At 35.7% G+C, this 11,626-nt stretch overlaps 1 protein-coding gene across 1 annotated transcript; it reads right to left on the bottom strand.

Moving 5' to 3' along the window:
- Positions 1–8,245: 8,245 nt before the first annotated feature.
- On the bottom strand, positions 8,246–10,442 carry LOC131643620 (extensin-2-like). Its single transcript, XM_058913881.1, has 2 exons — positions 8,900–10,442; positions 8,246–8,602 (listed from the first exon to the last, which is right to left on the bottom strand). The coding sequence occupies exon 1, from the start codon at positions 10,374–10,376 to the stop codon at positions 8,925–8,927; it is 1,452 nt and encodes a 483-aa protein (XP_058769864.1). The 5' UTR covers positions 10,377–10,442; the 3' UTR covers positions 8,246–8,602; positions 8,900–8,924.
- Between the last annotated feature and the right edge of the window lie 1,184 nt (positions 10,443–11,626).

Raw genomic sequence — 11,626 nt, 5'->3', positions numbered from 1 at the left:
ACAATAGACCAACATTTTTGTTATTCCTTTGAGATACTTCATGAAACTCTTCATGGAGGCAAGATGAGATTCCTATAAAATTTGTTTGAAACCTAATACAAAGACGAACATTAAACTTAGTGTCAGGACGGCCTGCCGTCAAATATAATAATACTAAGTTGTTGAATATATAAACATATGAGGGCAACCTTACCTTTTGAGCTATCTTTTATGGTTGATATCCCAGCATATTTAACAATCTTGTTACTTATGTTTTGATCCCAACCATAGCATTCTATGTAATTTTTTCTTAAGATGTACTATTGATGAATTCTTGGTTCTTACTACTTGTTTTGGATTACCTACCTAAAACACATTTTCAATGTATGACTTGATATTTGAAAGGTACTAGTCATTACTCGATCCAAGTTTGTCATCTATTGCATGTTAAAGTATAGACATAGATTTAGGTTTAATACCCGCATTTAATTATGATATCAATGAAAGTGGACATTAATATATGCATTTACTAATGAAACTTAATGCTCACGTATTGGTTAATAGACTAAGAGATCGTCAATTAGATGATACAACTGATCTCACATTGTTGACTCAGACATGAGTTGTGATGAGAGCCTTAGAAGGTAATATCAATAACATATTAGAATTGTATATTACTGGTCAAGGATGCTACACAAAAATAACTAAATAAAATCTAAACCCAACAAAGGTTTCTCACTATTGAAACAATACAAGTTTATTTTATGTTATTTTACTTTTCAAGTATTCACCAAGAAAATCAAATGATGATAAACCAAACTTAAAGTAACAGAAACTATTGAACAATCTTTGAAACAAAACCAACCTCTATAGAGACTATTAAAACTGCACGGGTTATCGGCATTACAACAAAATAATGTCGTTGTCGGGGATTGGCGTTGTTTATTAAAGACGTTGTGTTAGTTTTTACCATTTTAAATAAATTTTAAATTTGTTAATTATTTTTCATATTTTGCTTATAGTCACTAAACTACTAACTGTGTTAGCTAGTTATGTTATTACTTGTCTAGGCGAGGTAAGAATCCAACATGAAAACTTTTATCCGATCCAAAAATCAAAAGAAATGTACGCATGAACAATAGTAAGAACATAAAGGACAAGTTGTAAGCCAAGCTACAAGATTGAGAAGAGTTTTCTATTTCAAAGTAAGAGACCATGCATGACATGGACAACAACAACAATTAGAATAACAACTAAAAAGACAGTGACTGCCCTCGTAGCTCACACTTCTCTCAGAGCTTCCATTAGAGAGGATTGGTATTTTGTAGTGGATGTTCCAAGAACATGACTGGTATCTTGAAGTTTCTGATAGATATAAAGCCTCACTCTACCAGCTATGTCACTTTTGGAGATGGATCAAAAGGAGAAATAAAAGGTGTGGGGAAACTGGATCATGAAGGACAGCCAAGTCTTGACAATATTTTTCTTGTTAAAGGGCTAATGACTTACTTGATAAGTATAAGTTAACTATTTGACCATGGTATCAAAGTTAAATTTACTAAAGTTGAATGCCTTGTAACAAATAAGGAAGGTAAAGTTATCATGAAGGGAACCAAATCTAAAGATAAATTCTACCTGTGGAGCCTCTAAGAAACTGAATGTTTCTCAACATGTTTGATGTAAAATATACTATAACATCAAAAGCTTAGCCATCTGCACTTGAAAGGTATGAGGAAGGCCTTATATGGTCTTAAACAAGCTCCCAGATCTTGGTATGAAAGGTTGACTGGGTTTCTAGTCCATCATGGATACAAAAAGGGTGGAATAGACAAAACTCTTTTTATCAAAGAAAATGATGGGAAACTTATGGTAGCTCAGATCTATGTGGATGACATTGTATTTGGAGGGATTTTGGATGAGATGGTCCAACATTTTGTCAAGCAAATGCAATCTGAGTTTGAAATGAGCTACTTTCTTGGGTTACAAATCAAGTAGATGGAAGACTCTATTTTTCTTTGCAAAGAAAAATATGCAAAGAATATTATGAAGATTTCCAAATGAATAATAGATTTCCAAATGAACAAGTGTAACCCGATTTGTCCAAAATAGAAATTGAAATCATATTTCGTCTAATATATGGTGCAGCAAAAGTCTCAACTAAATCCAACTTAAAACTAGTCTTTACTAGTAATATAAAAGTCCATATAGCCTCCATTGCAACTTTATTGTCGTCACCCACATAGATGTTTCTTTCAGTATCACCAAAATCTACCCACCAAGTATCCTTAGGTACAAAAGTTAAATTAATTTTCAAATAAACAAAAGTGAGAAAATTATCCTTATTTTCACCCCATATGGAATACTTATAACATTCCTTCATCATATGTCCAACCTTCTTGCAAAAGAAGCAAGTGAACTCCTTAGTTTGATCCTTTGTCTTCTTATTTTGAGAAAAATGTCTGCAGCCTTATCATTTTTAGTAAATAACTGCTCTACAGTTTTGAGGAACCTCTTGGAGCTTTCGTTCTTATTAATAGAATCCCTATTCATTACATGTATGGATCTTTTGATTATCATGAGGCACATCCGGTTAGATCGGTCCCAGTTTTCAATTTTAGTATCATTTGGGTTCTCATCAATGGCAATGGGACATTATTCCCTCAAGTATGAGTCTAAGTCCATGCATCCAAGAACATTTCAATAGATTATTTCCAAGACTTGAAGTTTATCTCACTCAGTATATGGATAAATTTAATCTGAGTAGCAAAATTTGGAGCGCTTGCAGCAACAACTGGATCGATTGAAAAGAATAAAAAACATACAACAACATTAGTAGGCACGTCAAACAACCATATAGACATGCAAAATATTATTTATATGCAGATTAAATAATATTGAGACAAGATACCAAAAACACCATCAATTCCCAATATTTAATTGTAAGAATTAACTGTATGCAGTACTCCCACGCAATGATCAAATATTAGTAATAAGTCATGTCATTTAATGGACACCTTTGATATCAATCATTAACCACATGGATAAAAAAATAATTACTACATGTTTATCATCACATGTATGCAATTATTTAGTCAAACTTTGTCTTCCTTTTGATCGACCATAACAGTTAGCATGAACAACTACACACTACATCTTTTGTGATTTCGTTTAATCAAATTTACACAATATAGGTTACTTGCAACTTGTTATTTCAATCAATCAAACCAAAATCACTAGAAAATTTTAATTAGGCACCAAATAGTTTCTTACTATTATATACAGGACTCACATTCACAAATTCTTGACAGTTTCTCAAATTGTCATAAAACGAAAGTAAAGCCGACTTCGCATCCTTCTCATCGGTAGTGAAGGAGTTGTAATATATGGAGTAAAAACTAGCCTTCCAAAGTTATCCATGACTAGATCCTCTAGACCTTATTTGTGCATGCAGTAGGCCCCAAAGTAGAAGTTGAGAAGTAGCAAAATTTTGAGTAAGTCACGTGGGAAAGGGGAATTACCAAGAAGTAATAAGATTTGAACTACTTCCAGCTATTTGTATAAACAAGGAAAACCTTGACATCGCCATCCATATTGGACTTTGTAACTGACATGAAAATCCATCCTGCACCACCATACCAAAGATCGACATCATTGCTTCCAAGGTCTTGCATAAACAATCAACACAATTATGGTTCCAATATGGAACACATTAACTTAATTTGTTAAGTGATCCATAGATAAAATCATGAGTTGCATGAACCTCGACCCCAAAGAAGGGATAACCAAGTATGGCATCCACATCATGCCTCCCTCTGTATACCATAAAATAATTAGCACTTACAAAAAAATAAGTAACGAGGTCAAAAATGCTCAATGTCAATTCTCATGTTTTCTTGCGAAATTATAATCATCTAGTAGATGCCACATTTCTTCCAAATGAAAACTTTGGTGACTTTAACCATGTGAAGTTAGATCACGTAATCAATAAATGGATGATGATTTGTATTGAACTCACTTAGTTTACTTTCAAAACTAAATCAATCACAAAACAAAATTGAATTCAATGTGTTCAAAGAGGAAAGTACTAAAGGTCGCCTTATTGATATAAGAACGGAGAATGACATTAGTAGCAAGAAAAGGCTATGGTTTTCTTAAATAAAATAGATTAGGTAAGATAAAACAAATTAGGGAAGTGATTCATGAAATGTGATTAGAGGGGAGAATACACCTAGTAAGGAGGAACATGTTACTCAACTAAGAAAATTGATAAAGAAGTGTTATCCAATAAACATACAAGAGGGGAAATGAATCAGCTAAAAAACCAGTATTACCATTCAAGCAATTCAATCAGTAAAAGTTAAGAAGATTTTGATCGTTCGCAAGTTGGGTTAGGATTTTTTAGGGTACATGAAGATTTTGATTGTTTGCGAGTAGGGTTAGGGTTTTTGGGATACATGTCGCAGTAGGGTTTCTAAAAACTATTTATACGATTTACGACATAATACAGCAACAATAACAAGTAAGCCTTATCTCACTAAGTGGGATCGGCTACATGGATAAATTTTTTACATAATATTATATCATGGACCATACTTCTATCCAAGTCATTAACTCAATATCTTTCTAAATAACTTCTTTGATAGTCTTTCTAGTTCTTCCCATCCTCTAATTGTTTTCCTTCTCTCCATCTAGTCTACCTTTCTTACTACATAATATACAAGTCATCTCTCTACATGGCCAAATCATCTAAGTCTATTTTCCACCATCTTTTCCACTATAGGCACTACGCCGACACTCTCTCCAATATTTTATTTTCTAATTTTATCATGTCGAGTATTACCACACATCCACCGCAACATCGTCATCTCTGCTACACTTAATTTATTCTCGTGTTGATTCTTAACCACCTAACATTTTGTCTCGTACAAAATTGCAGGTCTAACTACAGTCATATAAAACTTTTCCTTCAAATTGAGTGGTACATTTGCATCACATAAAACACCTTATGCTTTTATCCATTTCAACCACCCAACTTGAATTCGATGGTTTACATCTCTTCTATTTCTCCATCATTTTGTATTAAAGATCCAAGATATTTAAACCGTATGACTTGAGGGATAATATGGTCTCCAACTTTCGCCTTTAAGTTAGAAACACTTCTTATTTTGTTGAACTTACATTCCATATACACCGTCTTACTTCTGCTTAGGCAAAAACCATGTGTTTCTAAAGCTCGTCTCCAAATTTCCAACCTCTCATCTAAATCCTCCTTCGATTATCCAAGAAGGTTTATATCATCTACAAAAAAATATGTATCTCGGAGCTAGCTCTTGGATGTGTTCTGTGAGTATGTCAAAAATCAAGGTAAAACGATAGGGGCTTAAGGTTGAACCTTGATGCAAAACAATTTTAATGGGAAAATTGTCTTTCTCTCCATCTTGTGTCCGCGTACAAGTCGACACCCCTTCATACATATCTTGGACACCTTGAATATATGTCTTCTCTAGGGCTTTCCACAAAATCTCTCTAGGCACTCTATCATATGCCTTTTCCAAGTCAATAAAAATTAAGTGCATGTCATGTTGGTTCATTCGATACTGCTTCATCACGCGTAGTAATAGATAAATCGCTTACATGGTCAACCTTTCAAACATAAAACCAAATTGATTCTTGGTGACTTGAGTCTCTTTTTTAATTTTCGTTTAGTCACTCTTTCTCATTACTTCAGGGTGCGACTCGTCAGTTTAATCCCCATTTAATTTGTATAATTTTGTATATCTCCTTGTTTTTATAGATTGGAACTAAAGTGTTTCTTCTCCATTCATCCGACATGCGCTTTGACTTCATAATTCTATTAAAGAGTTTGGTGAGTCACTCAATACCTCTACTTTCAAGAATTTTCCACACCGCCTTACTGTTACTCATTCTTTTCAACGCTTCCTTTACCTTTTGTTTTTAAATTCAATGGTAATAATTTTAGTTTTGATCCTCTTCTCTAATGTCGAGTCTGCTAGAGTCCGATGAGATATCATATCCTTCATTAAATAGGTTGTAGAAATATGTTTTCCACAAATCCTTTATATCTTTTTTTAGAATTAAGAATTTGCCTTCTTCATCTTTAACACGCTTCATTTGATCATTTATTTCTAGATTTGAAACCTCTTGATAATGTCTCTTTAATTACTTTTTAAATCTCTTGAGTCATCTTATCTCACGTGTCAATAGCTTTTGGTTAAGTTGCATCATCTTATAGTTCAATGTTAGTTGGTAATGCAATTCATGAGAGATATTTGGTGGTTACACTTAAAAATAAAGTACATGTGAGAGCAAGATGGAGGGAGGGTTAGGGATAAGGCGTTTGCTATCAGCTAACGAATCATTGCTATGCAAATGGAAGTGGAGGTTTCTCGTGGAGGAGGATGTTATATGGCGGAGGTTACTAGTTCATAGATATGGGGCTTTGGAGAAGTGCGTCTTCGGGGGATTGGATCTAACAAATAGTAGAAACTCTTCACTATGGTGGAGGGATGTAATGACTGTGGGTTCAGTTGCGGCTACCGATTCACATTGGTTTCTGGATTCTGTTTCTTGCAGGTTAGGAAACGGGAGGAAAGCACTGTTCTGGAAAACAAGATGGATTGGGGGAACCCCTTTTTGCAGCCTTTTCTCAAATATGTTCGAGGTAGCGACGAATCGAGATGCTACGGTATACGAGATGGGGAGTGTTGTGAATTCAAGGTGGGTGAGGAATATAGGGGTTGCCGTGGATACTTTTGAGTTAGGGGCCGAGGAGCAACTTGAAGAGTTAAACAACTTACTGTGTTTCATTGCTCCAAATTCTGAAAGGGAGGATGATTTCATTTGGTTCCCTCAAGGGGAGGTTTCGTATACGGTTCGTGGTGGTTATGAGATGCTCAAACGAGTACTTAGTCAAGCGAGTTTAAATACGGCGGCTCTGGAAGCGGTCAACCAGATCTGGAAAACGCAGGTTCCTTCGAAAGTACAAGTGTTTGGTTGGAAATGTATTCAGAACAGAATTGCTACAAGGGATCAATTGGATAAAAGAGGAATCTTGTCTAATAATATGTCAAACTTGTGTGCTCTGTGTAACGGTGACGGCGAATCGGTACTACATCTTTTTGTGCTGTGCTCTTTTGCAAAAACCGTATGGCAGCATGTGTGTTCTTGGGCTGGCATTGACACCTTTCAAGCTGCCTCGCTTATTGATCATCTGAGGCTTTTTTCTGCATCTGTCGAAACGAGAGTCACGGCGAAGAAGAAGCTATTGTTGTGGCTGACAACTATTTGGGCGATTTGGTGTAGGCGTAATGCAACAATTTTTAAAAACGAGGACGCAGTGGCTGTGGAGGTGTTTGAGCAGATTCGGCTATCTTCGTGGCATTGGCAGATTTTAGGTACGAAAAATAGGGGCCCAACTAACTTTTATTTCTGGTGTCAAAACCCTCTTGAATCATTGTTAGGATAATACTGTTGTATTCGAGCGAGTACCCCTTGTACTCCGTTAATGTTTATTAAAATTCAATTGCTTATAAAAAAAAGTACATGTGAATTGAAATCGACAAAACAAACAATTAACAAAGTGGCGAAAATTTCCCAGCCAAGTCAAAATCATATGAGCACAATATAACAGGAGTAAAGCTCGAATATTTCTAGACTCATATGAACACAATAGAACATGAGAAAAGTTCGAATATTTCTCAAATTTACTCGAGTATAACATGTTCGCAAAGTCTTAAACATAGTCGACATGCTATAGAATCGGACATTGTGAAATGCAATAGCATCACTAACTAAAAAGAGGAGAGATTGCAAAACCACAATCTTGATGCACAAATGAACTGGATCAACAAAAACAAGCCATACACAAGTTAGATGCCAACAAACAAGACCACCTCCAAAGATGGGATCCACTCACTATTTGTAAATAAAGAGAAATAATCAATTACAAAAAAACTATTTAATCCATTAATTTTTTTACTATTAGTTAGCCTCGAACAACACTATGTGAAGAGATTAAAGAATCTACAACTAATAAACAGATTCTCTCTTGTCTATGGACACGTTTTCGAGAAACAGTCGCTCAGCAATGTTCTCGGAAATCAACGTGTATTCTTCATATACTGTATATGTTCGGTCACACCCGACGTTGGAACTGTTCTTCATATACATGTTCTCACCGCAAAGTACAGTCCTCGAAAAATCTTATGCAAAATACAACCGTAATATAAATATAAATAACAAATAATTTAAATAACATATAGTAATTGATATTAAATATTAATATATATAATGTCTTACAACCCCTGCAAAAGAGCAGGCTGAAGACTACACATCATTACATTTGCATGTACTATAGCAGAACAGTGCTGCTTTACAACTGTCAAATAATAAAAGCGATTTTCATGAAAATAAACTAAACAAAAGCACATTACAAAATAAACCAGTAGCAATCCTATCATAGAAACAGAAAATAAATAACACTTTTTTTTATCTGATGAAGACAAAACGCGGAAACTTTGCTTCCTTTTTTCTCTTTTTCTTCTGTTATTACGCCTTCCTTCCTTCGCTTTCTTTATTTTCAAATATTCTTCATTCATATATCCTACAAAAATATTTTAAAAAAATAAATATATTAATATCTGCCCGTCAATATCATTAAATATATGGTCCCTCACCAAAATCTAAACGAGAAAAATATTTATTATTATTATTCATCAAATATTGATGTGGACACAGTTTTGCTCTTATTACTATAATAGTCAATTTTGGACACAATCATATATCGGTATGTTTGAACATAGATACTCTATATTTAGAACAACTCACCTAATTAACCTATATTAAGATCATTAATTAAGTAAATAATATGGATAATGTGAAGAGATTAAATGAAGCTTACATAGAGAGCTATGGCGGACCACTATCTAAGAGTGGTAAGGAGGGGGAGGAGAAACATAGAGGTAAGGCTTCTTGGTTGGAGTTGGTGGAGGAGAATGGTGAACTGGGTGAGGAATGTATGGAGGATAAGTGTGAACTGGTGGAGGTGGAGGAGAAGCGTACTTGTATGGCTTCTTAGGTGGAGAGTAAACTGGGTGAGGAACGTATGGAGAGGGAACTGGTGGTGGAGGAGAAGCGTACTTGTATGGTTTTTTTGGTGGTGAGTAAACTGGGTGAGGAATGTAGGGTGAGGGAACTGGGGGTGGTGGAGATGAATACTTGTATGGCTTTTTCGGTGGTGAGTAGACTGGGTGAGGAACGTAGGGTGAGGGAACTGGTGGTGGTGGGGATGAGTATTTGTATGGCTTCTTTGGTGGTGAGTAAACCGGGTGTGGAACGTATGGAGTGGGGGCTGGTGGTGGTGGAGAAGAGTATTTATATGGTTTCTTTGGTGGGGAGTACACTGGGTGTGGAACGTAGGGAGTAGGGACTGGTGGCGGAGGTGATGAATATTTGTATGGTTTCTTTGGTGGTGAGTAAACTGGATGAGGAACGTAGGGAGTGGGGACTGGTGGTGGTGGAGATGAGTATTTGTATGGTTTCTTGGGTGGGGAGTACACTGGATGTGGAACGTAGGGAGTGGGGACTGGTGGTGGTGGAGATGAGTATTTGTATGGTTTCTTGGGTGGTGGTGGTGAGTGGTAGATTGGTTTAGGGTAAACATGGTGAGTTGGAGGTGGTGGAGATGAGTATTTGTATGGCTTTTTATGTGGTGGAGGGGGTGAGTGGTAAACTGGGTGGGGGTGTGGGTAAGGATGAGGGTGGGGGTGGGGGTGGGGCTGAGGATGGGGGTGGGGATGAGGGTGATATGGAGGAGGAGGAGATGAGTATTTGTATTGCTTCTTTGGGGGTGGTGGTGAATGGTAGACTGGGTGGGGGTGTGGATAAGGATGAGGGTGGGGGTGAGGATGGGGGTGGGGGTGTGGATAATATGGAGGTGGTGGAGAGTGGTAGATAGGTTTAGGGTAGACATGGTGCACTGGTGGAGGAGGAGATGAATATTTGTAATGTGTCTTTGGTGGTGGTGGAGAGTGGTAGACTGGCTTAGGGTAAACATGAACCGGTGGTGGAGGAGAAGGATACTTGTACGGCTTCTTATGTGGTGGCGGTGGAGATTTGTAATGGTAAGGATGCTTAGGAGGAGAGTAAACCGGTGGTGGTGGAGATTTATAATGGTAAGGATGTTTTGGAGGAGAGTACACCGGTGGCGATGGTGATGGTGAAGGATAATGGTGAGGTGGTGAAACCGGAGGGTACACGGTGGTTGGTGGTGGAGGGGAAGAATACAAGTAGCTGTTAGCTGAAATTTGGGAAGGTAAGGATACCGACAGTATGGCTAAAAGAAGGGTCAAGGTGGCAGAGGCCATTGAAGACCTCATTTTTTTGGTTCTTTGGCTTAAACCCCACTTGCTTAGTGGGTTTTTGATGTGTTTTGGGTTAGAGAAGTGATGCTCTTTATATAGATATTTTGGTTACCTCATTCATCTAACTAGTGGGACAATTCATCTTGGTAACTTTGTTTTCAACTTGCCAAAACTTGGTTTCCAATAAGGTGTTGCCGTTTCTTGTGTTCTGTTTACTTTTTCTTTTTCTTATTAGGTATATTTTGGCTCTAAAGTTGTTAGTAGTACTTTAATAAGGGTGAGATAATTTCTTTTATTAATAACTAATGAGTGTTAGATTAGTGGAAAAGTTCAAATATCTGCTGGAAAAAGTGCTTATATTTAACGGTGTTCCAACAAAAAAAATTACCCTCAATGAAGAATTTTTTTTAAAAAATATATAATTTTTAAAAAATTGTATGTTAAATGTATTTTGCGCCCTCTCAAAGAGATCATATAAATATGGAGGCCAACAAATAAATAGCTTGTAATAATTGTGATTTTAATTATGAATTTACTGTATAAAAGATGAAATTTTAACATAATTAGTTATCATCATTATTGAGTTTTTAATTTATGGTCTTGAAATTTCTTACTAATCTTGAAAAATGATGTATAGAGTCCTAACTCTGTGCTATATTCGTTTTTTGTCGTTGTAAGACTTTTCAAAAGGACTTGTACAGCACAGGGCCCATAGCAGCCTTAATTATAGGACGATAATTTTACGTGAAAATTTTGTTAGTATTACTTTTTGTACAAAATTTACTTTTTATTTATTTATTTGTAAATACATTTTTACTAAAATCTAACGTATTTGGCTTTTATAACTCACCTAGCCCCCTTAGAAAATTTGCATGCAATTTAATAATGTATCATGGCATCGGTTCAGGCTTGGTCCTTTTCAGATAAAGACAAGAGATGTGTCTCCTTTTTACTTTACAGCTTTAATTTTTTTTTACTCTGGTGTAAAGTAAAGTATATAACTTTTGATATAGATTTTGCCTACTTAAAATATATCTAATTTCTTTAAAAAAAATAGATAATTTAGTCGACAAAGATATGAGCATTTTTCACAATCCTATCAGTTTGAGAATTTTGCAGTGGCTTGGAACTTAATTGTACGGCATTGATATATGCATACATATCTTGTATTATCAATCAAATTCATTTTTCTTTATCAAAAATCTCTAAATTTTGTCAATTGACAAATACAATCATAGTATTTTGTAGAGTGTAGGTACATTTGA

Source organism: Vicia villosa, linkage group LG1 (genome assembly GCF_029867415.1).
Source record: "Vicia villosa cultivar HV-30 ecotype Madison, WI linkage group LG1, Vvil1.0, whole genome shotgun sequence".
NCBI classification, from domain to species: domain Eukaryota; kingdom Viridiplantae; phylum Streptophyta; class Magnoliopsida; order Fabales; family Fabaceae; genus Vicia; species Vicia villosa.
The sequence above is the reverse complement of the archived record's forward strand: the minus strand, read 5'-3'. Positions and strand labels throughout refer to the sequence as shown.

What these genes read in the sequence shown, in the direction of transcription:
- LOC131643620 (XM_058913881.1), bottom strand. Translation starts at nt 10,376, where the DNA reads ATGAGGTCTTCAATGGCCTCTGCCACCTTGACCCTTCTTTTAGCCATA.